This window comes from Canis aureus, chromosome 5, assembly GCF_053574225.1.
Source record: "Canis aureus isolate CA01 chromosome 5, VMU_Caureus_v.1.0, whole genome shotgun sequence".
Taxonomy (NCBI): Eukaryota; Metazoa; Chordata; class Mammalia; order Carnivora; family Canidae; genus Canis; species Canis aureus.
The window spans coordinates 36,835,825-36,859,856 of NC_135615.1; the positions used below are offsets into that span (position 1 = coordinate 36,835,825).

General features: G+C 41.3%; 1 protein-coding gene across 11 annotated transcripts in view; it reads left to right on the forward strand.

The window, feature by feature from the left end:
- The window catches only part of LOC144313986 (protocadherin alpha-C2), a 187,483-nt gene extending 164,450 nt beyond the window's left edge, over positions 1-23,033 (forward strand). For 10 of the 11 annotated variants that reach the window (XM_077897549.1, XM_077897546.1, XM_077897550.1 and 7 more), the window contains exon 4: positions 20,305-23,033. In XM_077897549.1, the coding sequence (XP_077753675.1) occupies positions 20,305-20,615 (311 nt within the window). In that variant the 3' untranslated portion in view covers positions 20,616-23,033. The remainder of the gene's footprint in view (positions 1-20,304) is intronic. The other variant, XM_077897555.1, reaches the window with a different exon arrangement.
- The last annotated feature ends 999 nt before the right edge of the window (positions 23,034-24,032 follow it).

Here is a 24,032-nt window from a genome sequence, read left to right on the forward strand (position 1 = left end):
GGAAAAGTCACTGTTCTCTAGGTGATGCCAGAAGATAGGGATGATGCATATTGCCTGCCCTGTGTATGCATCTAGCATCCGTGTCTAGGTGAAGGCAGATTAAAACATATATTCAGGACTTCCCTGAAGAAGAAAGTACAGAGCCTGATTCGTGTGCATGTGTGTGTTGGGGGTCATGGGGAATTCAGGGGAGGAGATATACTTCAGTCAGTATTCACTTGCTTTTCCTGAGTGTGATGTCCTGAATCAGGACCATCGGTTAGGATGGTTGCAGGCCAAGGCTGTGCATACAAGGGACACAGGATTTGTTTGTTTGTTGTTTAGGAGCATTTTGCCTAACAGACCTAGTCTCATAGTAGCTACCTCCTTGAGACCCAGACAGGCTAGGCACCTCCAAAGCCGAGAGGCTCTCAGCACCCTCAGCAGCTCTGATGGGAGACCAGATTACTCCCCAGGCCTCTGACTATGATTAGGAATGAGACCTAGGACAGAACCTCCTTGGAGGCCAGCATCCCTTCTGCAGGGGATTGTGTCACCAAGATGTTAATCCAGCTGTTGTCATTGCAGTCTGCGGGGTTGTATTTAGTCAGTCATCAGGGCCACATCAGTTTCCCCCTGTTGAACCAAGGAGAACTTGATTCTAAATATTTGCTCTGGGGAAGCCCCGGTGTTTCAGAGGTTTAGGTGGCTCAGAGGTTTAGCGCTGCCTTCAGCCCAGGGCAGGATCCTGGAGACCCGGGATCGAGTCCCACATCGGGCTCCCTGCATAGAGCCTGCTTTTCCCTCTGCCTGTGTCTCCGCCTCTCTCTTTCTCTCTCTCTCTCTCTCTCTCTCTCTGTGTCTCTCATGAATAAATAAATAAAATCTTTAAAATATAATAATAAATAAATATATTTGCTCTGGGGAAATTTCTTTAGTAAGAATGAACTCTCTAAATCTAGGGATTTAGAGATATAAATTAGCCACCTTTGTCTTCTCTCACTCAGGGTTGCAACCCTGCATTTAGGATACTAACCCTTTAAATGGTTGTAATTTGAAGAGTACTAGGAAGATCCTCACAAAACCCACCTCACAGGCAGGTTCCTAAAACTCCACCATTAACCACCACCATAAGCATTCTCTTTTAGTTTTTATTTATTTTTAAAGATTTTATTTATATATTTGACAGAGAAAGAGCATTCACAAGCAGGGGTAGTGGCAGGGAGAGGGAGAAGCAGGTTCCCCACTGAGCAGGAAGCTTGATGTGGGGCTCAATCCTAGGACCACACCCAACCATGACCCAAGCTGAAGGCAGATGCCCAACCAACTGAGCCACCCAGGCACCCCCAGCAGTCTCTTTTAAATTCTTCATTCATCCATTCATTTGTTCATTTATTCTCTCTCGCTCTCTCACACACTCACAGACACACACGCACGTGAAGTACTAGAGTATCCTATCCAACAGTGCTTTCCTTGGCTTAGCTTTAATACAGAATTTGGTTAGAACCCTCTATACGGTCATTAAACAAACAGTAAGCACCTACCTAGGTCGGTCTGTAGTCTTGGTGATGCCAATATAATGTTAACACACAGTCCTGTCATCATAATTTAGTGGGGGAAGATAGAAATGTAAGGAAATAAGATAGAAATATTATAGTGTCATGTGATGAGGACCGTGATAGTGCCATGCACAGGCAGGGCCAATAAGAAGGAAGGAAGCTAGGACAAATGACCAGAGCCTATTCGTCCAGAATGGGACCCAATGTCCATCTATATTATAATCAATACAAACTACATGTAAATGTGATAAACTGGTCCACCTTTCCTGAGAGGGCCCCCAAAATTGTTTTCACAGGGCCTAAACCCTGCCTCAGCAACTCTGAATACTGGATGTTGTGGGACCCCAGAAGATGGAATTGGGGATTTAGGGATACATCTCAAAGATTGTGACATTTAATACTGGGTATTGAAGGATGGTAAGTAGGATGTGGGACAGGAGAGTTCTGGACAAAGTGAACAATACATGTAAAAAAAAAAAAAAAAAACACCAAAAATCAGGGTGGCTCAGTCGGTTTAGCATCTGACTCTTGATTTCAGCTCAGGTCATGATTTCAGGGTCAGGATCTCAGGTTTGTGAGATTGAGGTCTGTGTCAGGGTCTGTGCATGTGTGCTCCTCTCTCTCTCTCTCTCTCTCTCTCTCTCGGTCTCTAAAAACAAAAATAACACCCCCAAAAAAGAAAAATACAACAAAAATCAGAAATATATAATTTAGTTAATTAGAATGAGTACACTTGGGTAGAAGGGATAGAGGACTGTTGGGAAATGAGATTAGAAAGGCATACAAGAATTACATTTTGTAGAGCCTTTAACATCCTGCTAAAGAACTTGAAAGTTTCATCTGTTAACAGCGGAGAGCCACCAGAAGGTTGGTTGGTTGGTTGGTTTTTAAGACAAGATGCTCTATTGACCTCCCTTACCTCTGCTGAATCTTCAAAATTCATTCTATGATATGTCAAGACAACTCATGAGCTATCAACTTAGTGTTTTTCTCTACCTAAACCAAGGACTGGAAACTTTTTAAATTCCAGTAATATTAACATACAGTGTTACATTAGTTTCAGGTGTATAATATAGTGATTCAGAAATTCTATACGTTATTCAATATCATGATAATTATACTGTTAATCCCCATCACCTATTTCTCCCATTCTCCAACCTACCTCTCCTTTGGTTACCATCAGTTTGTTCTCTATATTTGAGTCTCTTATTTTATCATCCCTTTTTCTTTGTTCTGTTTCTTAAATTCCACATATGAGTGAAAGCATATAGGATTTGTCCTTCTCTGACTTCTTTCACTTAGTGTTTATACCTTCTAGATCCATCCATGTTGTTGCAAATGGCGAGACGATATTCTTTTTTATAGCTGAGTAATATTCTGTTGTACACATATACTGCATCTTTTATTTTATTTATTTATGTATTTATGTATTTATTTATTTATTTTTATTGGAGTAATTTGCCAACATATGCCATATCATTCAGTGCTCATCCTGTCAAGTGCCCCCCTCAGTGCCCATCACCCAGTCACCCCAACCCCCTGCCCACCTCCCTTTCTGCTACCCCTTGTTCGTTTCCCAGAGTTAGGAGTCTCTCATGTTCTGTCACCCTCACTGATATATACTACATCTTTTAAAATTTTTTAGGGGGAAAAATAAATAAATAAATAAAATTTTTTAGGGGCACATGGATGGCTTAATCGGTTAAGTATCTGCCTTTGGCTCAGGTCACAATTTCAGCATCCTGGGATCAAGGCCCATGTCAGGCTCTTTGCTAAACAGGGAGCCTGTTTGTTTCTCTCTCTCTCTTTCTCAGGTAAAGAAATTAAAATCTTAGGATGCCTGGGTGACTCAGTAGTTGAGTGTCTGTCTTCAGCTCAGGGTGTAATCCCAAAGTTCCAGGATCGAGTCCCGCATCGGGCTCCCTCTGCCTATGTCTGTGTGTCTGTCATGAATAAATAAATAAAATCTTTTTTAAAAAAAGAAATAAAAATCTTTAAAAAAGGTCTTACTGATATCAAATAAATAAATATAAAACAATTTTTTAAATGTCTTTTTTATCCATTCATCTGTTGATGGACACTTGTGCTGCTTCCATAATTTGGCTACTGTAAATAATGCTATAGTAGACATAGGGGCACATAGATCTTGAATAAGTGTTTTTTTAATCTGGGTAATACCTAGTAGTAGAATCACTGGATTAAATGGTAATTCTATTTTTAATTTTTTGAGGAAGCTCCATACTGTTTTCTACAGTGGCCACACCAGTTTTCATTCCTATTAACAGTGCATGAGGGTTCCTTTTTCTCCACATCCTCACCAACACTTGCTATTTCTTGTGGTTTTTTTTTTTTTTTTTAAGATTTTATTTATTTATTCATGAGAGAAGCAGAGATATAGGCAGAGGCAGAGATATAGGCAGGTGGAGCCTGTTGTGGAATTCGATCCCAGGACTCCAGCATCACGACCTGAGCCAAAGGCAGATGCTCAACCACTGAGCCTCCCAGGTGCCTCTTTGTGTTTTTGATATTAGTCATTCTGACAGATGTGAGGTGATATCTCATTGTTATTTTGATTTGGATTTCCCTAATGATAAATGATGTTGAGCATCTTTTTCTGTGACTTTTGGCCATCTGGATGTCTTCTTTGGAGAGATGACTGTTCATGTCATCTGCCCATTTTTTAATTGGATTATTTGGGTTTGGAGTGTTGAGTTGTATAAATTCTTTATATATTTTGGATATTGACCCTTTATCGAATATGTCATTATTTGCAGGTATCTTTTCCTATACAGTAGGTTGCCTTTTAGTTTTGTTTGTTGTTTCCTTTGCTGTGCAGAAGATTTTTATTTTGATATAGGCCCAATAGTTTATTTTTGCTTTTGTTTCCCTTGCCTCAGGAGACCTATCCAGAAATATGTTGCTATTGCCCATGTCAAAGAAATTATTGCTTGTGCTCTCCTATATGATTTTTATGGTTTCAGTTCTCACATTTAGGTCCTTAATCCGTTTTGAGTTTATTTTTGTGTATGGTGTAAGCAAGTGGCCCATTTTCATTCTTTTGCATGTTGCTGTCCAGTTTTCTCAATACCTTTTGCTGAGGAGATGGTTTTTTTCCCAGTGTATATTCTTGCCTCTTTTGTCAAAGACTAATTGACCAGATAATCATGGGTTTATTTCTGGGCTCTCAGTTTTGTTCCATTGACCTATGTGTTTGTTTTTGTGCCAATACCATCCTGCCTTAATTACTAAATCTTTGTGTGGTGTATCTTGAAATCTGGGGTTGTTGTACCTCAGTTTTGTTCCTTTCTTTTTTTTAAGATTTTATTTATTTATTCATGAGAGACAGAGAGAGAGGCAGAGACAGGCAGAGGGAGTAGAAGCAGGCTCTGCGCGGAGAGCCCGATGCGGGACTCGATCCCGGGACTCCAGGATCACACCCTGAGCTGAAGGCAGGTGCTTAACCACTGAGCCACCCAAGCATCCCTGTTCTTTTTTTCAAGATGATTTTGGCTATTCAGGGCCCTTTGTGGTTCCATACAAATTTTAGGATTATTCTAGTTCTGTGAAGAATGCTGCTGGTATTTTGATAGAGATTACATTAAATCTATAGATTGCTTTGGGTTGTATGGACATATTAACAATATTTCTTCTCCCAAACCATGAGCATGGAATAATCTTTCCATTTGTGTTATCTTCAATTTCTGAAGATATTTACTGGTGTCTTACAGTTTTCAGAATATAGGTCTTTCAACTCTAAGTTTATTCCTAGAGGTTTGTGTTTTTGTTTTGTTTTGGTTTATTTTTTTGGTGCAATTTAAAGGGGATGGGACTATTAATGTCTTTTTATGCTCTCATTATTAGTGTACAGAAATGTAACAGATTTCTGTATATTGATTTTGTATCCTAGATTTTTCAGTTCTAGTAAGATTGGAAACTGAGTGTCTAGAAATGTGGAACCAAAAGGGAGGTGATTACAGCATTTTTTGTAAAAAGGACTGTCCTTGGTAATGTTCTTAGCTAATTCTGGTGGCCTTGATCTGATCTTGCATGAGCAAATGTGTAGACTGAGGCCAGATTTGTTTAAATTTTGCCTTGGTTTGCTTCTTAAGGGAGGCAGCACAGCATTGCACAGGGCCTCAGGCTCTTGTTGGGCCGCTCAATCATTGCTCCTCAGATTTATTAGTGTGTAAAAGAAGAAAGACTCTTGGCTGCTCTAAGGATTCATTGAGACAGTGCGTGCAGAATGCATAGTGCAGTGCATAGCTCATGGTAAACATTTAAAAAAATGTTATCATTTACTCAGTTTAATATTCCTGGCACTTAGCACAACGCCTGGCACACAGTAAATAGGATTCAAAATGGTTTTGCTAAATTAAACGAAATGGTACAGACTTTAAGTACAAAGTGTGGGATAGTGGTGGTGGAAGAGGGTTTTCCCCAGATGACACTCCACTTCCCTTCTTCTACTGCGGTATTCTGAAGGTACCTCCATTTTATACCCTCAGTGCAGGGAGATGACTGCTTGTCTAGAAATGGTTGCTCAAGGCTCAGAAGTGACACAGCAACACAGAGCCTGGGATTGCTGCCAGAATTTAAGAAGCACAGATTGCAACAAAGTGAGGGGGAAGGGTAGAGATGAAAAGTTTGAAAACCCAAGCAGACACAGAAGCAGTTTTATTGTTGGGTGAAATGGTTGTGCCTCAGTTTCCAACAGGCAGAATGAAAACTGTAGAAAGAGTCCCTGTGGAGTTGTGGTGCTGAAGGAGGGGCCCAGGGCAGCCCGGGTGGCCCAGCGGTTTAGCGCCCAGGGTGTGATCCTGGAGACTCGGGGTCAAGTCCCATGTTGGGCTCCCTGCATGGAGCCTGCTTCTCCCTCTGCCTATGTCTCTGCCTCTCTCTCTGTCTCTGATGAATAAATAAATAAAATCCTAAAAAAGAAAAAGAAGGAGGGACCCAGGAGCTCTGGGGTCCCACCGAGGCTGCTTCATGGGGTCTTGGTGCTTAGAAAGGCTTCTTTGGTTTAATATTATGCTATTGCCATTTTTTAGTACTTAATAATTTTTTACGGGCCCTACAAATTATGTAGCTGGTCCTAGATCCAAACTATCTAGATGTTTTGTTTCAGCTAATTTTTCAGCCAGTTTTTGAATTTGCGGCTGATTAAGTAGGGGCTGGGCTAGTCATCTTTTTAAATCTCTCTCTGATTTAATTATAACAGGCCAAAAATTGTGACAAATTAAATCTGTGCAAAACTAAAATAAAATGACTAGTACCTTACCTCCTATCTCCCGTCACGCTCCCAGAAAGTAACTACTACCAACAGCTTAGTGTGTATCAAGTTCAAAAAAATGTAAAATAAAACATGTAATTATATTGTTGATATGAATATTAAACCATACAACATCACTGCATGAAAATGTTTCCCTCAGTCCCACTCCTGCTCGGTGGAGCAACCACTGTTAACAGTTTTGTGGGTATCCTTAAAATATTTTTGTAAATTAATAGACTTTATTTTTTAGAGCAGTTTTAGGGGGATCCCTGGGTGGCGCAGCGGTTTAGCGCCTGCCTTTGGCCCAGGGCGCGATCCTGGAGACCTGGGATCGAGTCCCACGTCGGGCTCCCAGCATGGAGTCTGCTTCTCCCTCTGCCTATGTCTCTGCCTCTCTCTCTCTCTCTCTCTCTGTGTGTGACTATCATAACTATATAAAAAAATTTTTTAAAAATAGAGCAGTTTTAGGTTCACAGAAAAACTGAGTGGAAAGTACAGAGAATTCCCATATGGCCCTGTCCCCACACCCACACAAGCGTTCCCCACTATCCATGTCCACCCCCACTGTGGTCCATTTGTTACATTCGATGAACCTACAGTGACATGCATTGCTACCCAAAGTCAATAGTTTACACTCGGATCTGCTCTTCCAAATATTTTTCAAAATAATTTTTTGTCACATAATTGATTATACAAATTTTTTTTTTTTTTAAGATTTTACTTTTAAGTAATCTCTACACTCAACATGGGGCTTGAATTCTCAACCCCAAGATCAAGAGTTGCATGTTCTTTTGACTGAGCCAGCCAGGCACCTCTGAATATTTTTTGCTTATTAAAAAAAGTAGGTTTTTAGGGACACCTGGGTGGCTCAGTGGTTGAGCTCTACCTTTGGCTCAGGGCGTGATCCCGGTGTCCCAGGGCATTCCAGGATGGAGTCCCACATCAGGCTCCCTATGGGGAGCCTGCTTCTCCCTCTGCCTGTGTCTCTGTTTCTCTCTGTGTGTCCCTCACAAATAAATAAATAAAATCTTTAAAAAAATAAAAAATAAAAAAATTTAAAAAGTAGGTTTTCAAAAAGTACAATGAGATGTTATGCATGTTAATATACAGCTTTGTTTTTTAACAAACACCTTTTCAAATCAGTACACGGAGACCCACCTCATTTTTTTAGCTAAGGACATACTATATTGTATGCCTATATTATTATTTATTTATCCAGTTTCTTATTAGTATCTATGTTTTTTAAACAATGCAATATACATTTTTATATATTTTAGGCACTACACAAGTGAGATTACTGGATTGTAGAGTATGAAAATACCAAATTGGCATGTTCTAATCTAGGATTGGACTGCATGTGTTTTACACTTCCCTCTGACCCTCATCCCTAGCTAGTACTTTATTATATGTCACTAGCACTTAAGGATCACACCATCAAGGGGCTTAGCCCTCAGGCTTGAGAATACTGGAACAGAGATATGAGAGAATTTACTTGTGAATAATAATAGTAATGGCTTACCTATATTGTACATTTAAACCATGTTTTGTTTACTTAAGCCAGGCACTGTTCTAAGCACTTTACATGTATGATCTCCTTTACTCTGTGTAACCACCCCAAGATAACTCTATATTATACCCATTTTAATTCCTAGGAAATTGAGTACCTAGGGTTAAGTAAGGTCACATACCTGTCTAAAGTGTTGGGGACAAGATCTGAAACAGGGCTCTTTAACTTCTGAGCCATGCTCTTCACCTCTGCACACACTGTCTCTAGAAAGTTTAATGCCATCTTTATGCCAGAGCTCTTTACCTTGTTTATTCCTTATGTAACTGGGGCCCAAGGGTGCAAGAGCACCTGGTGCTTTGGGTAATGGGGCGTCCCAAACAGACCAAATTCTCTGGGTCACTTACCGCTGCTGACAAAATCCAAAGGCAGAGAACCCAGGGGTGGTGAAGCAAGAACAGAATTTATTTCAGGGAGGCCAACACCAGAACAGCAGACTAGTGTATCAGAGACTGTCTCCAGAATGCTGCTGTCTCCAATATAGGGCAAAGGGCAGTGGGTCGGTGTGCTGGGCAGTAAAGGTCAGGTCGGCCACGGTGTTGGGGTCAATCATGCAGGGTGTTGCTGGAGTCAGGGCGTTAGTTAATGCTTGAGGGGGCAATTTCAGTTCCCACCACAAATGCTTTGCCCGCTGGGAAAGATGAGCTGGAAAGAAGAACTTAAATCAGTTAGAAAGTACAGACTGAGGTCACAGTGGAGGTAGTGGAAGTCCCCTTTCACTTAAAACAATATTGTCTTTATTCATTTGTCTTTTTCTGCACTTTAACTCTTTGAGAGCAGGGTTCCTGTCCTAATATTATTCATATCTCTGTCCCTAATTCCTAGCACCATGTCTAATTTATTGTACATAATTAATCAATTTAGTTGCGTAACCGTGTCTCTCAGGAGGTTAGCTACTTTATCCTTGTTACGGGTGAAGAAACTGTAAGTTGGTGTAGTAGAAAAGAGTGGAAAGCAGAATGGTAGAGCTGCAATTTGAACCTGAGGCTTTTGATGCCTCCCTCATCTGTTGTGTGGTCCACCAAGTCCAGACTGCCTCCTTCCCGCCTGCCTTGCTCAGAGGGCTCTGGAGAATGGTTCCTTACCTAGCAACCAGTTCTAAGCTGGAAAACCTCACAGCTAGACTTCTTTAATGATCCCTAGGAGGGGCAGGGGCAGATGGGAGGAGGGCCCCTGGAAAAGAGAATTCCTGGAAATACTGCATTCAAGAATAAATGGATTGGTGGGGGGGTGGCACCGGAAGTCAAGTTCCTCAGAGGAATGCTGCACCCTAATGATACCCATCCTCTGTTTCGATTTCTGCAGGCTGGCCATTGTTCTTTGTGATTTACGAGCATTGTCTTCTTAATGCTCACAGTCCTTTAAGGGGAATATTATCATCTCTATTTTACATATGAAAGAATGCAGGCTGGGAGGCCTACTGACTTGCCCAACGTTACACATGTGAGTGATGAAGCTGAGATTCCAACTCAAATCGGTGTGTCCCCCAAACTTTCATTTTAAGCATTCTGCTACCCCTAGGCTATAACAGTTGGCTGAGGCTGGGGGCGTTGTAAGAAGAAGGCTATAAAGGGAAATTGCCCTCTGGACTGCGGGAGACTTTAGCAACCAGGAATAAGGTACAGAAAACCTCATAGTTTGAGCCCTGCTGGGTTATGGGGTCAAGGAAAGAAATATGATTTTTTTTTTCATTCCAATTTTTGAATCTGGGTTCACAGCACATGATATCTTTATACTCTTAACCTAGAAATGGTAAAGTTATTTTGGGCACAAAGCAAGAGCTGTGGCTTTAAAAATATGCCACTGTATTTATCTCTTCCGCTCCAAGATTACTGAAAATTAGCCCAGCTGTGGCCTGAGGCAACAAACATCCACAAAATCTCCTTCCAGATCATGCAGCCTCCTCCCCACCACACCACCTCCCCCCAGCAAAGGAGGCGGAACCCCGGGGAGTGGCAGCCTCTGAGGAGTGGATTCACATGAGCCCGCCTCCCATCACACTAACCCTGTCCCCTCCCAGCTACTCTAGCGGTCAGAATGCTAGGTCTGTGAATGAGCTCAACTCTGTCTCCTCCCTCATCCCCAAGGCTTCACAGGAGTAAAATAATAATAACAAATCTATTACTGAGCTGGGGAGTCCACATGAGAAGAATTTTTCAGCTCTATTACCAAATCCCCGTGTGATTCAGGGCAAATCACCTTGCTGTAACTTAAGCCCTCAGCTTCCTTACCTATAAAATGGAAACTCTTTTACATATTTTATATATCTATAAATATATATAACTTAACTTATATATACTTTAATTTATAATTATAATTTATATATAAATATAGATAGATATAAACATATAAAGATATTATCTCCTTTACATATGAAAACTAAGATGTTAAATGATTTGCTAAACATCACATGATTTATATGATGTTGCCATATTTAAACCTATTCTGATTGTAGAGCCTAATACCTTACAGAGAACAAGCAGTATATTTTTACATGGTCTTGTTTCCATGGAAAATTCTTTCCACCGTCATTTGAAGATCTAAGAAGCAGTGGGGAAATAAATGATGGAAATGCTAACCCAGGTGGTTTGAGCTTTCTCCTCCTCTCTCTGATCCTGGACAGCATTTGGGTTGCAGACTATGGTTCTCCTGTGATTTGTGGGCTGTAATTACTCAGATTAACATTGCCCAATTCATAAAGGCTGAGTGAGCAAGAGGAGGTGGAGCTTGTTCTAGTGGCGACGCAAGTGGAGGATGGGGAGGGGGAGCTAGGGATGTTGTTCAGCCTGGTCTTGCAGCAGGTTTGATGGCGGATGGTTTTTGCCTTTTGGTCAGGCTGAGCATGTATGACTGTACAATCTGCCAAATTCTGCTGCACACACACACACATACACACAACTGAGAGACAGACAGATGCATGAAATGGTTGCATAAAAGCCAAAAGGGTGCAAACAAAATCAGAGCTGCTTGAGGCTGCAGCGGCTGGCTGCAGTGGGGAGAAGCAGGGTGTCCCTACACAGAAAGCCTGGATGTTCACCTGCAAACCCAGAATCTGCAGAACCACCCGTGCTCTGACTTTTCCCTGGGCAGCCAGAGGCAGCAGCAGCAGCCCGCCAGAGAATGAGCAATCCAGGGGAGCTGGCTGGCTGGGCCGGAAATGGCTGTAATCATTTAAAAGCCTTTGCTGGCTGCACTGACCTAGCGGGGTGGGCGGGAGGCATGCTCCAGAGTGCTGTCTGGCAAGATAGCCTGGGCTTTAATCAAAATGATGGGTTTTCTGGGAGCTCTTTATTAACCTCAGGACCAAAATCCCAAAGATGGCAACAAAGGGATGAATGGGGAGAGAAGGGGAGGGCAGAAACCTGCAGAACCGGGCTGTGATTTTCCTGAGCTTGTCACTCCCGCTTCGTGCCCCTCCCCCAGCCTCACTCCTTTCTGATTCTTCTTTTTTTTTTTTTTTTCCCCTTTCTGTTTCTAGCTTAGAAGTTCCTGCCTGCATCTCTGACTCCCAAATGGTGGCAAGGCAAATGTAATCAAAATAATTGCTACATTTGTATAATGCTTCAGAATTTTCCAAGGGCCTTTATACACAGCTCAGGATGTGGTGGAGTGAGACTGTCCAGATTCCATCAGGTCCTGGGTTCTACAATTAGTAACCTCAAGACCCTTGGTCCTTAGTCTCTTCATTTATAAAACAGACATATCCATAAAACAGACATGGATATTGGCAATATTTACTTCATATGGTTCTTGTGAGGAGCAAAAATTATATTGCATGCAGATCTACTTAGCCCAGTGCCACGCACATAGGAAGATCCCAGTAAATCTAAAATACATCCATAAGCCTGTGGAAGGTGATCATCTTCATTTTATGGATGAGAAAACCATAGTTCAGAAATATTTACGTAAATTGCGCAGGCCTGTGTACTATTAAGTGCTAAAGTCAGAGCAGGCTCTCAAGTTCAGAAGAACAAAGCAAGATGAACAGAGGAAAAGATAATTTAACCACCCTCCCACATTCTCCAGCCTGTGCCCTCCAAGAGCGTTCCTGAAAACATTGTCCTTGGTCAAAATGACTTGGTGTTGTTCTTTTGGAGGAAATCAGTGTAAATCAGAAAACTGCTCTGCTGGTGTTAGTTGATTGTCCACAGCAGTTGAGAATAAGAGTTGGGGATGAGTTTACAAAGTCTGGCATTTGCTTCACAATTTTCAGGACCTTCCCCAGCATCTGCATTGGCAAAGCCTCCAGCCAGCTCCTCCGAATCCCTGAGGCCAAACTCTGGCCAGTGTTCCTTTAGCTGAAAAGAGGGATGTAGGGAATGTTGCCAAAAAGACCATGGGCAATGCCTAAGGGAGGTGTCTAAAGTAGTTTATAGGGGCACCTGGGTGGCTCACTGGGTTGAGCACCTGCCTTCAGCTTGGGTTGTGATCTCAGGGTCCTGGGATGGAGCCCTGTGTAGGGCTCCCTGCTCAGTGGGGAGTCTGCTTCTCCCTCTGATCCCACTACCCTGCTCATTCTCTCTCTCTCTAATAAATAAATAAAATCTTTAAAAAATAGTTTATAGGATTAAGTGAAGTGGCCAGCTACCTCCAGAGGGCAATTTTTTAAGTTGCAGATCTGTACACATTTTTTTTTTGTACACATTTTTAAAAATATGTATATTGTTCTGATTTTTAAATGTATTCCTACCTATGGTGGAGAAATCAGCCAATGCCACAAAAAAAAAAAAAAAAAAAAGCAAAGCCATTTACTGTAGTTATGATTATATTCTATTAAAGCTTTTATAAATTCCATTGGGTTGAAATCTGAATGTCAGGGAAGGCTCTGCCTAAGAATCCAGACCCCCACCTACTTGATGTGTACCTGAAATCCTCTTTCTGGAGTCTGGCAGAGTCTTGACTGCTTGTCAGTCTCATCCTTGCCAGGAAGTTAGGTCCCCTGGGACCAGAGGAGAGAGACTTGTGGCAAGTCACAAGAGGAGGAAGGGAAGCAGCACCAAAAGAGGAAACATTCCCTTAACTGACTGTGTGCTGATCCTGGCCCTGGCATCTCTTCCTTTCTCATCTTCTTTAAGGGGGAGCATCTCCTTGATTCTGCCCTCAAAGTCCAAGCATTTCACAGGCAAAGCCAGCCAAAGGTCTTTAGTGCTCTTGGCCAAAAGGGACTCAAGATTAGGAGGAGGTCAGTAAATGTTGTTTGCCAGATCCTGAAGCTATTATTTCACCTGAATGAGCCCTCAGAGACGGTTGCTTACACATCAGCCAGAACAGGTTAGACACAGTGGTCTGTGAAGGATTCCATAAGCTGGATCAGAGGAAGATGCACCAGAGTGGATCTCTGCTTCTTGGAGTCTAAGGCTGAGTCAGACCAACCAGGACTCCCAGCAAAGGCCGAGAAGCTTAGTGACATGTAAAAAATCTCATTAACTCTTAGCAGTCCTGCTGTGAGGGGGTCCCTCAGCCAACAGGCAGAGCCATTAATGTCCTTTAATTCTGTAAGATAAAGATATCTCTGAGTTCTGCATCTCCAGATGACAGTTCCAAGGCCCCATGCAGAGTCCTGGCTGTGGTTGGAAAAAATTTCCATCCTGGCCTATGTGAGGGCCACTGAAGGACCATGGATTGGTACAGAAGCCCAGTTCTCCTAGATGCCAAATCCCAGGCTTTTCAATACCAGTCTTGCTTTTGTCTTCATCTCTCAGGGACAGGGCTTGTATTTTAAAGGTAATCAGGCAGGTTCTGGCTGAGCTCAATTGCAGATTTATCTCAGATGGCTCAAAGAAATGAGTTTTAGTCTCAGAGAAAAAGCATCGAGATGGCCCTATGTCCAAAGAGCTATAGAGTAAGCTTCACTGGGGGAAGCGTGCTGTAGGAAAAGGGATTTGGTGGAAAGAAAAACGCTTCCTTTCCCTACTGCATTCTGGTAACTAAATTTACATTATTCTAACCTGCCTTCCAGCCCCAAGATATATATATATATATATATATATATATATATATATATATATATATATATATATATATATCCCATATGTGATTCAGTTTATTGGGCTCTTCCATTGCGCTGGCTATCAGGCTTAGCACTTCACACGCATTACTTCACTGTCTTCAGGGACAGCAGAGTGCAGTAAGTAGAGAGCTGTTGGATCTGCTAGGGTGGCTGCCACTTCTCATATCTGTTTTTTCATTCAGCCACCTATCAAGTATTTTATTAAACACCTGTTATGGGCCAGGAATCACACTAGACATCAACTATTAGTGGTGAATAAAACATATATTTTCTGCCTCTGTGGATGTTACAGTGACAGATGGAGGTAAAAGGGTTATGCTTGGGTAGAAGGGTCATAGAACACCTCTGCCAGGGGGTGACATTTCAGCACAGACTTGAAGAATGAGGAGTCCTGCTAAGAATGGAGGGGAGATCATTCTAGACAAAAGGAAACTGTGTGTATACAGTTCTTGAAGCAAAAACAATCACAAGGGGTGTTGAAAAACTGAAAGAAGGCCTATGTGGTAAGAGGGAGACTTGTAGATGCGATTGGAGAATAAAAAATATATTTATTTAAGGGCGTTCTATACCATGTTAAGGAGTTTGACTTTTAAAAAAAAATTTTATTTTTTGTTAAGGCAGTAGAAAGCCTCTGAATAATTTTAAACAGGGGAGTGATGTAATCTGGCTTCTATTTTTGTAGGATTTTACTGTATGTATGCTATACTTCAGGGGATTTTGTTTTGTTTTGTTTTGTTGTTGTTTTTTAAGGAGAAAAAGAAAAAATAATAAAAGGAGGGAAAGAGTAGCAATAAAGAGAACTCTGGCTCCTGGGTGGAGGGCTAGAGAGAAGCCAGTGTCAAAACAGGCAGAACAAGGCAATTGTTGGAATTTACCTTCTGGATAATGGTGCCCTGAAAAAAAGGTAGTGACAATTCAAATGGAGAGAAGAGGACCAAGTCAAGGTATATTTAGGAGGCAGGAATGACAGGTCTTGATGGATGATAAATGGGGAACAGAAAATAGAAAAAAAAAAATGGACACTGGCTCTGAAGTTTCCAGCTTGAGCATTAAAGTGAGTGGAGTGCCATTTATTGAGACTGGAGAGATTTAGAAAGAACTAGACAAGAGGAATCAGGAGTTCCTTCAGCTTGAGATGCCCCATGAGACTTTCAAGAGAAGATACAGGATAGGTAGGTATTAGGAGACGTGAGACTGGAGCACAGGATGGGGGGGTCTCCACATAGAAATCTGGGTCTCAGCAGTACATGTGGACAGTATGCATACCCATGGACCTGGCTGAAATCCCCACAGGAGTTGAAGAAAAAGAAGAGAAGGTGGTCTAAGGCCAAAAGAGAACATCAGGAGAATGGTTTGACAGGGAACTGATAAAAACCAGTGTCTCCAGAAGGGACTGACAAATGCTCCCAAGGGGTTCCTGGCAGCACAGACTGAATTGTGACCACTGGCTTTGGCTATTATATGATGAGTGGGTTTGACATGAGCAGTATTACAAAAGTAGTGTTTAAGGATGCCAGATTCAAAGAGATAGGGAAGTCATAGATCAGGAGATGGAAAGAGTAGATGTAGAAAAATCCCAAACTGCAATCAAACATAAACAGTTTCTCTGGCAGAACTTTTTTTTTCACGATGCCACCGAAGGAGCAGTGTCCGATACAAGGACACTACTCTGATGTCAAAGGGTTTCGATGTCATGGCCACTGGGATTACTTTGCCCAGATAGACCATTACTCTTCCTCTCTAGCTCTGACCTCTACTCTTCTAGAAGTCATTGTCTTCCAGTTGGACTCTTGGGAAAGTCTTGCATCAAAAACCCCTTTGGATGCATAATAATTTTCTCCAGTCTCACTGCAAGTTTCATCTTTTCTCTGGAATCGCCTTTGACTTTCTCAAGTATAATTAATAATTTTTTTTTGACTTTCTCAAGTATAATTAATAATTTTATCCTCTGAAATCCCCAAAACATTTCACATGTACCTTGGTCATTGCATTTATCCATTTGCCTTATAATCGCTTAAGTGTCTGTCCCAACTAGACTCTGAGCACCCTGAGGGAGGAGTGTAAAGTTGGCTCCTAGTGCTTTTCTCAAATAGACCTGTATTTACAACAGAATCCCATACTCCTATCCTGGGCAATATCCCCTATACCCACACATGTTTCCATCTCTTCTCTACTTCATCCCACCACTCCTCAGGATGATTGTGATAGACTTGGGATCAAATAATTGAATCAACTAATTTATCTTTTGTTTTGGACAGAGTAGTTGTCAAAATACATGTGTACCCAGAGTGTTCTTTAATTCACATGCTATTAATTAGCATATTCTTCTTTTCCTTCTTTTAATATCTGAAACTGCATCATGTACCTCTAAATTAGGTTTTTTTTTTTTTCCTCCATTACCTGAAGACAAAGCATTTTGAGTATAATTGCAGACAAGTTCTGAAATCCCTTGGCAGTTCTTAGTTTGGGGGTTGGGGGGGGGGGGTTATCCAGATAATACAAAATCTACTTCTTCAGCTGCCTTTTATGTTACCAGTGTTATTGAAACTTCCATTTGAAAAATTATGACAGAAAACTTGAGATCCCAGAGGCCCTTAGAACTGGCTTGAGAAACAGTAGTGTAGTACCTGACATCAAATGAGATTCAAGTATTTCAGTTGTGATTAGAAGAACAAATGCCCAGGGCGTCTTTCATTGTGGAAAGGCTAAAAAAGTTACAGCACTAATTGCTGCAGGGAATGCCCTGTTTAGCTCTTAGAGCCTCAGGTCTTTTGGTTTTTTCCTCTCTCTCTCTCCTCTTCCCTGTGCACCCGTCCTCCGCACCCCCTAAAAAAAAAAAAAAAAGTTCTTTAGCAAAGAACAAGAGTCTGAGACTGTGGTGGTTTCCCTTTGGCTTCAGGTAATGGTTAGTATGCCAGGGCAGGGAGAGGTCATCCTTTTTTTTTTCTTAAAAGCAGGAGATGAAATGCATAATGAAAAGTATCTATTTTTGTCAAGATAAGAATTATCTTCCTTCTTCCTGCTGGTAGTGCAGTCGGCTAGGAGTGGTATATGTGAGAGAGCTCCCCTCTTTAGAGCTTCCTGACTCCATTTTTTTTTTATTTTTATTTTTTATTTTTAAAAGATTTTATTTATTTATTCATGAGAATACACAGAGAGGAGAGAGAGAGAGAGGCAGAGACACAGGCAGAGGGAGAAGCAGGCTCCATGCAGGGAGCCCGACATGGGACTCGATCCCAGGTCTCCAGGATCACATCCTGAGCTGTAGGCGGTGTTAAACCGCTGGGCCACCAGGGCTGCCTCTCCATTTTTTTTTTTTTTAAAGGAAGCCCTACTTGCAACCTGGGACCTGGAGATGGAGTCTCATGCTCCAAGGACTGAATCAGCCAGATGCCCCTCATGACTCCATTCTATTTTATTTATTTTTTATTTATGTTTTTAAAGATTTTATTTATTTATTTGACAGGGAGAGAAAGAGTGAGAGTGAGACAGATCATGAGCAGGGGGGGAAGGGCAGAGGAAGAACCAGACTCCTTGGGAGTAGGGACCCTGATGTGAGACTTGATCCCAGGACTCTGGGATCATGACCTGAGCAGAAGGCAGATGCTTAATTGACTGAGCCACCCAGGCACCCTGACTCTTTTTTTTTTTTTAATTTATGATAGTCACACAGAGAGAGAGAGAGAGAGAGAGAGAGAGGCAGAGACACAGGCAGAGGGAGAAGCAGGCTCCATGCACCGGGAGCCCGATGTGGGATTCGATCCTGGGTCTCCAGGATCATGCCCTGGGCCAAAGGCAGGCGCTAAACCGCTGCGCCACCCAGGGACCCCCCTGACTCTATTTTAAATGAGGGTTTTTGTTTTTTTGTTTTTTTTTTTACTCATTTTTACAATATATACCACATTTTTTTTATCCATTCATTCATCTATGGACACCTAGTTTGTTTCTGTATCTTGGCAATGTAAATAACATTGCAGTGAACATAGGGATGCACATACCTTTTCAAGCTAGTGGGTTTTTTTTTCTTTTTCTTTTTTGTAAAAAAGATTTATTTATTTGAGAGAGAGAGAGAACCAGGGGAGGGCTTAGTCTTAAGCCTAATCTGCGCCAGTTGCAGAACCCAACATGGGGCTCAGTCTTACCACCCTGAGATCATGACCAAAGCTGAAGCCCAGAGTGGGAGGCTCAACTGCAGCACCCAGGGGCCCCAAGCTAGTGTCTTTATTTTCTTTGGATCAATACCCAGAAGTATGATTACTGGATTTACAGTATTTCTATTTTTAATTTTTTGAGGACCCTTCATACTGTTTTCCATAGTGGCTGCACCAGTGTACATTCCTACTGACAATCCACAAGGGTTCCTTTTCTCCATGTCCTCACTAACACTTGTTATTTCTTGTCTTTTTGATGATAGCCATTCTGACAAGTGGGAAATGGTATCTCATTGTGGTTTTGATTTTTCATTTCCCTGATGATTAGTGATAGGTGTCTTTTCATGTACTTGTTGGCCATGTGTATGTCTTTGGAAAAAAGTCTATTCAGATCTTCCACCTATTTTTTAATCAGATTGTATGTATTTTTGCTGTTGAGTTGTAAGAGTTCTTTATATATTTGGGGTATTGACCATTTATCAGCTATATGATTTACAAATATTTCCTCCCATGCAGTAGATCGCCTTTTCATTTTGTTGATGATTTAGTTTGTTGGGCAGCAGCTTCTTCGTTTATTTTTTTTAAGATTTATTTATTTATTTATGATAGAGAGAGAGAGAGAGAGAGAGAGAGGCAGAGACACAGGAGGAGGGAGAAGCAGGCTCCACGCCGGGAGCCTGATGTGGGACTCGATCCTGGGACTCCAGGATCCTGCCCTGGGCCAAAGGCAGGCGCTAAACCGCTGAGCCACCCAGGAATCCCCCAGCTTCTTAGTTTAAAAGCTAATTTTTGCTTTTTTCACTTTTGCTTTTGGTGTCAGATTCAAGAAGACCGATATCAGGGAGGTATTGCCTATGTTTTCTTTTATGAATTTCATGCTTTCAGGTCTTACATTCAAGTCTTTAGTCTGTTTTGAGTTTATTTTTGTGTGTAGTGTAAGACAGGGGTCAGGTTTCATTCTTTTGCATGTAGCTGTCTAGTTTTCCCAACACCATTTACTGAAGAAACTGTTCCCCACCCCACTGTATATTCTTGCCTCATTTGTTGTAAATTAATAGACCATATATATGTGTGGGTTTACTCCTGGGTTTTCTGTTCTGTTTCATGGATCTAAGTGTCTGTTTTTATGCCAGTACTATCCTGTTGGATTACTATAGCTTGTAATATAGCTTTAAATCAGGAAGCACGATGCCTCCAGCTTTGTTCTTTTTTCTCAAGATTGCTTTAGCTCTTTAGGGTCTTTGTGGTTCTGTACAAATTTTAAGACTGTTCTATTTCTATGAAAAATGCCATGGGAATTTTGATAAGGATTGCATGGACTCCATAACAATATTAATTCTTCCATTCCAGGAGCACAGAATATCTTCCCATTTATTTGTCATTTCTTCAATTCCTTCCATAAATATCTTCGAGTTTATAGTATAGGTCTTTCAGCTCCTTGTGAAATAAATTCCTAGTTCTTTTATTGCTACTTCTGCTTTAATCCAGTACATTTCCCATCAGAATAAGTAATCACAACTGTATTCTTTAGGAAACTCTTCACAAGGAACCAAAAATATGTCACTAGAAAATTAGATTTACAGACCTTCTGGTGAGAAAATCTGCCCTCCTGATTGTTTCCAAACACTGACTTTGGCCTCAGGCTTGAAGAAATAACCCCTGAGTCCTTGGGGGCCAGGCTCGTCAGTACAGCTTCCCCTGTAGTCCAGTCACTAGTGTGGCTTGGAAGGCTTGTGTTGACTCTTATTGACTTGTGATATTCTGTCTTTCAGAACCAGAGGCAGGAGAGGTGTCCCCTCCAGTCGGTGCTGGTGTCAACAGCAACAGCTGGACCTTTAAATACGGACCAGGCAACCCCAAACAATCTGGTCCCGGTGAGTTGCCAGACAAATTCATTATCCCGGGATCTCCCGCAATCATCTCCATCCGGCAGGAGCCCACTAACAGCCAAATTGACAAAAGTGACTTCATAACCTTCGGCAAAAAGGAAGAGACCAAGAAAAAGAAGAAAAAGAAGAAGGGTAACAAGACCCAGGAAAAAAAAGAGAAAGGGAACAGCACGACTGACAACAGTGACCAGTGAGGTCCTCTCATGGAAACAAGCCACTTAGCCAGTTTTTGTAATAATGGCAAATCTCTCCCATGTAGCAACTCCCCACACCTTTCTCCTCTCTCCATGAGCCCTCTCTTCTAGACCTCAGAAATCTGCAGAAAGTTCCCCATGTCTGTGTAGATCACATTGAACAGGTTTTTGTCTTAAAAGCTTTACTAAGTCTGGTGTTAACTCTTTCTCTCCACTCTGGCTTGTTTTCAGAACCTAAAAAGCAGACCCAAGTTTCCTTTCTCCTCCGCCGCAAATGAGAGGCTTTCCAGTCCCGCCAGTGAGAGGTTGGACTCTCTGCCCTGTGCTCCGGGGATGCTGTCTTGATGACACTTGCAGGGCAGGCTCAAAGATTTTGAGATTGAGCAGCTTGGGTGTCTGTGGCCACTAGGTTTGTGTGGTCACCGGGGGCGTGTGAGTGCCAGACATCGGCTGGGATGGGCCAGGTGAGACTAGCTGGTACAAGGAGGGCTGGTTCAAAGAAAGGCAAAGAAACAGTGGGAGTTGCCAATCCAGGGGGAACACGAAACTAAAAGGGACCAGACTTTTTAAATCTTACAACTTAAGAGGCGGTAGCCACCTTCCCGCAGACAAAACTACCCCCACTGACAAGGCTTTAGGAGGCCTCAAGTCTATTGGCTGTGGTGTCATTATTCCTAAAACCTTCATCACACAGGCCAAAGGCTCAGTGTTGAATGAGGCCAACCGGGGCAACAGAAGCAGATCTGATGTGTTTGCCATGTATGTCCTTGTACTCACTTTATTAAAAATTCTTTTGCACACAATGTTTATGAAAAGGCCAGATCCTTTTCCAACACATATGCAAAAGCAAACGTGAAAGAAAACCCCAACACCTCATTTTATGCTGTTTGTTGTTTGATAGATTTATTTAAAAAAGAGAAAATCTATAACTATAAATCTTTAAAGAGAAATATGATGACTACAGTTCCCCCTCAACTCTCCTCAAAAGAGAATCCAGTCTACAGCCATTTAAATGATCATGCTGCTACAGAAGTGCTTTAAGAGAATTGCCTGAAACATCTGTATTATACTGGCCACCTGCCAATCACAGCTTTACTCTTTCAGGTCACTCTGGGGCTGCCTCTTGCATGTATTAATGACTAAGTGAAAGGATCTTTCTCTCTCTCTCTCTCTTTTCTAAGAAACAATTACGTGCACTTTGAATACACAGCCTTCTCTAGCTAACTATTTCAAGACCCCGAAATTGAAGAAAAATAATTGTTTTCTCATACACACAGTGAGCCGGCTTTTCAATCCTCGAATTCTGTGATTTGTCTTGGTGTGCTAGCCCACACCTTCTCTTTGGTTTAGTTTTCCTTTTTTAGAACACTCTGAATTGCTAATCTTGCTAACACCTATGACGTTACCTGAAATCAATCTCCCATATGTATGCTGTATGCTATTATAAGACTCCTGAAATATACTTACTCTGTGCTTGTGTATGTGAATGTTAATGCAACTATTACCTAGAGTGAACTTTAAGCTTTATTGTTGAATGTAATTCCATTATATTTCCTTTTGTACACCTGTGAAAAAGTGGAGTAATGTTTTTTTAACCATTGTTTAATCAGCTTTTGTGTATAAAAGGCACAGTAAAATTTCTTTCTTAAATCAAGACACTGGTGATTCAAGGAATTTTATTTATGGTCAGCCAAGAGCTGTCTCTTGCCAAGACTCCTGCTGGCAAGGGAATGGATAAAGCTGTTTTTTTCTAGTAACAATTCTGGAATGAATACCGTAGTTACAACCTGAGAGTATGCAAGCACAAAATTTACCAATCTGACCTCGCTGAAGTCGCAGAATGCTTTGAAACTCTAATGACATCTGGAATATCAGCTCATAGAGAAGAATAAAATTTACTGTCACCTTAAATAAGAAATTTTAATTTTGTTAAAATGTACAAGTTTAACTATATTATCTTTTCAAAGTTATCATAAGAGAGGTAGGAGTCTGTTATTAAAACAAAAACATTAAATCTCAAAAACAAAAGCCTGTTTTGTCTACTTTTAGCTTCATTCTCCCATATTTTGAAGGGTGTGTAACTTCAGCTCTGCAGGATTGCATGGGGTAAAACTTGTTGCCAACACATGTGAACCATTGCTACATTGTAGGTTGTGATCATTTTGCCCCATTGAACCCATGTATCTGACCTTACGTGCCTTTTGAATACTAGGAGAATCGGGCTAATTTATTAATGATGATAATTATAATGTATCTGTACAGCACTTTTTACATTTGCAAAGTGCTTTCCAGTCCATGTTAGTTACTAGTTATTACAGCTGTAAGGATAAAACACATCATGTGGATTCATTTTTAATTGGTGCTATTGGTATTTATTCTGTTATTGCTAATAAATGGAAAATGGTGGTATGAAAGAAATGGTGGTCATTTCTAAGTATAAGAGTAGGAGGAAATAGAACACTGATTATCATTAGCTGTTGTCACTGAAGAAGTTTGTGATATGAAACTTATAGTGTCATTTTCTGGCTACTTCCACTGGCTTCTGTGTTCAGCACTAAGGCAAAGCACCCAACAGAATTAAGACTTAGACTCTACAATTTGACCAGAATGGGCAGCCAGGAGGCTTCTTGGTCACTTCCCAGTACACTCTATCAGTTTTCTGTAGTAAGAATTACAACAAACCAATTTTTATCACTAGACCCCTCCAGTCATCTTAATCATTACTTGCTTAGCCTTTGGTCCTCTCTACACTTGGGCAGTCAAATAATGCCCCCAGGAAATACACTTTCATTGAGCAGTGTATATGCTAGCCACTCTACGAGGTAGGTTCAGTTCACAGCATATGTTCTGTAACAGATTATTTTTTCCTTCTGTAGTTACATTTTATGAGCACTTCTCAACTGGGAGCAGTTTTGCTTCTCAGGGGACATTTGGTAACATCTGGAGATATTTTTTGGGGTTTTGTTACTTGGATGGAAGTGCTACTGGCATCTAATGGATAGAGGCCAAGGATGCTGCTTAACACCCCATAATACACAAGACAGCTCCCCACAACAACGAGTTTTCCAGCCCAAAATGTCAATAGTACCAAGACAAAATTCTTGAGATAGAGTGACCATATAATTTGTTGTTGAATCCATTTTTGAGATGGAAATAATCAGGATACAAGATGTAAGCTGAGACTATCCCAGGCATACAGGGATGTATGGTGAGTCTACTTATAGAAAGAAAGAGAAACTAATATTACACTAACTGGAATTTAAATAAAAACTTGAAAAAAAAAAAAAAAACTGAAGAAGAAGACACAAACCAGTATCGTTCTGTCACTTATTAGCTGGGGACCCTTGGGCAAACCATTGTGTCTCTCAGTTGTTCAGCCTCAGTTTCATCATCTATCAAATGGGAATAATTATAGTA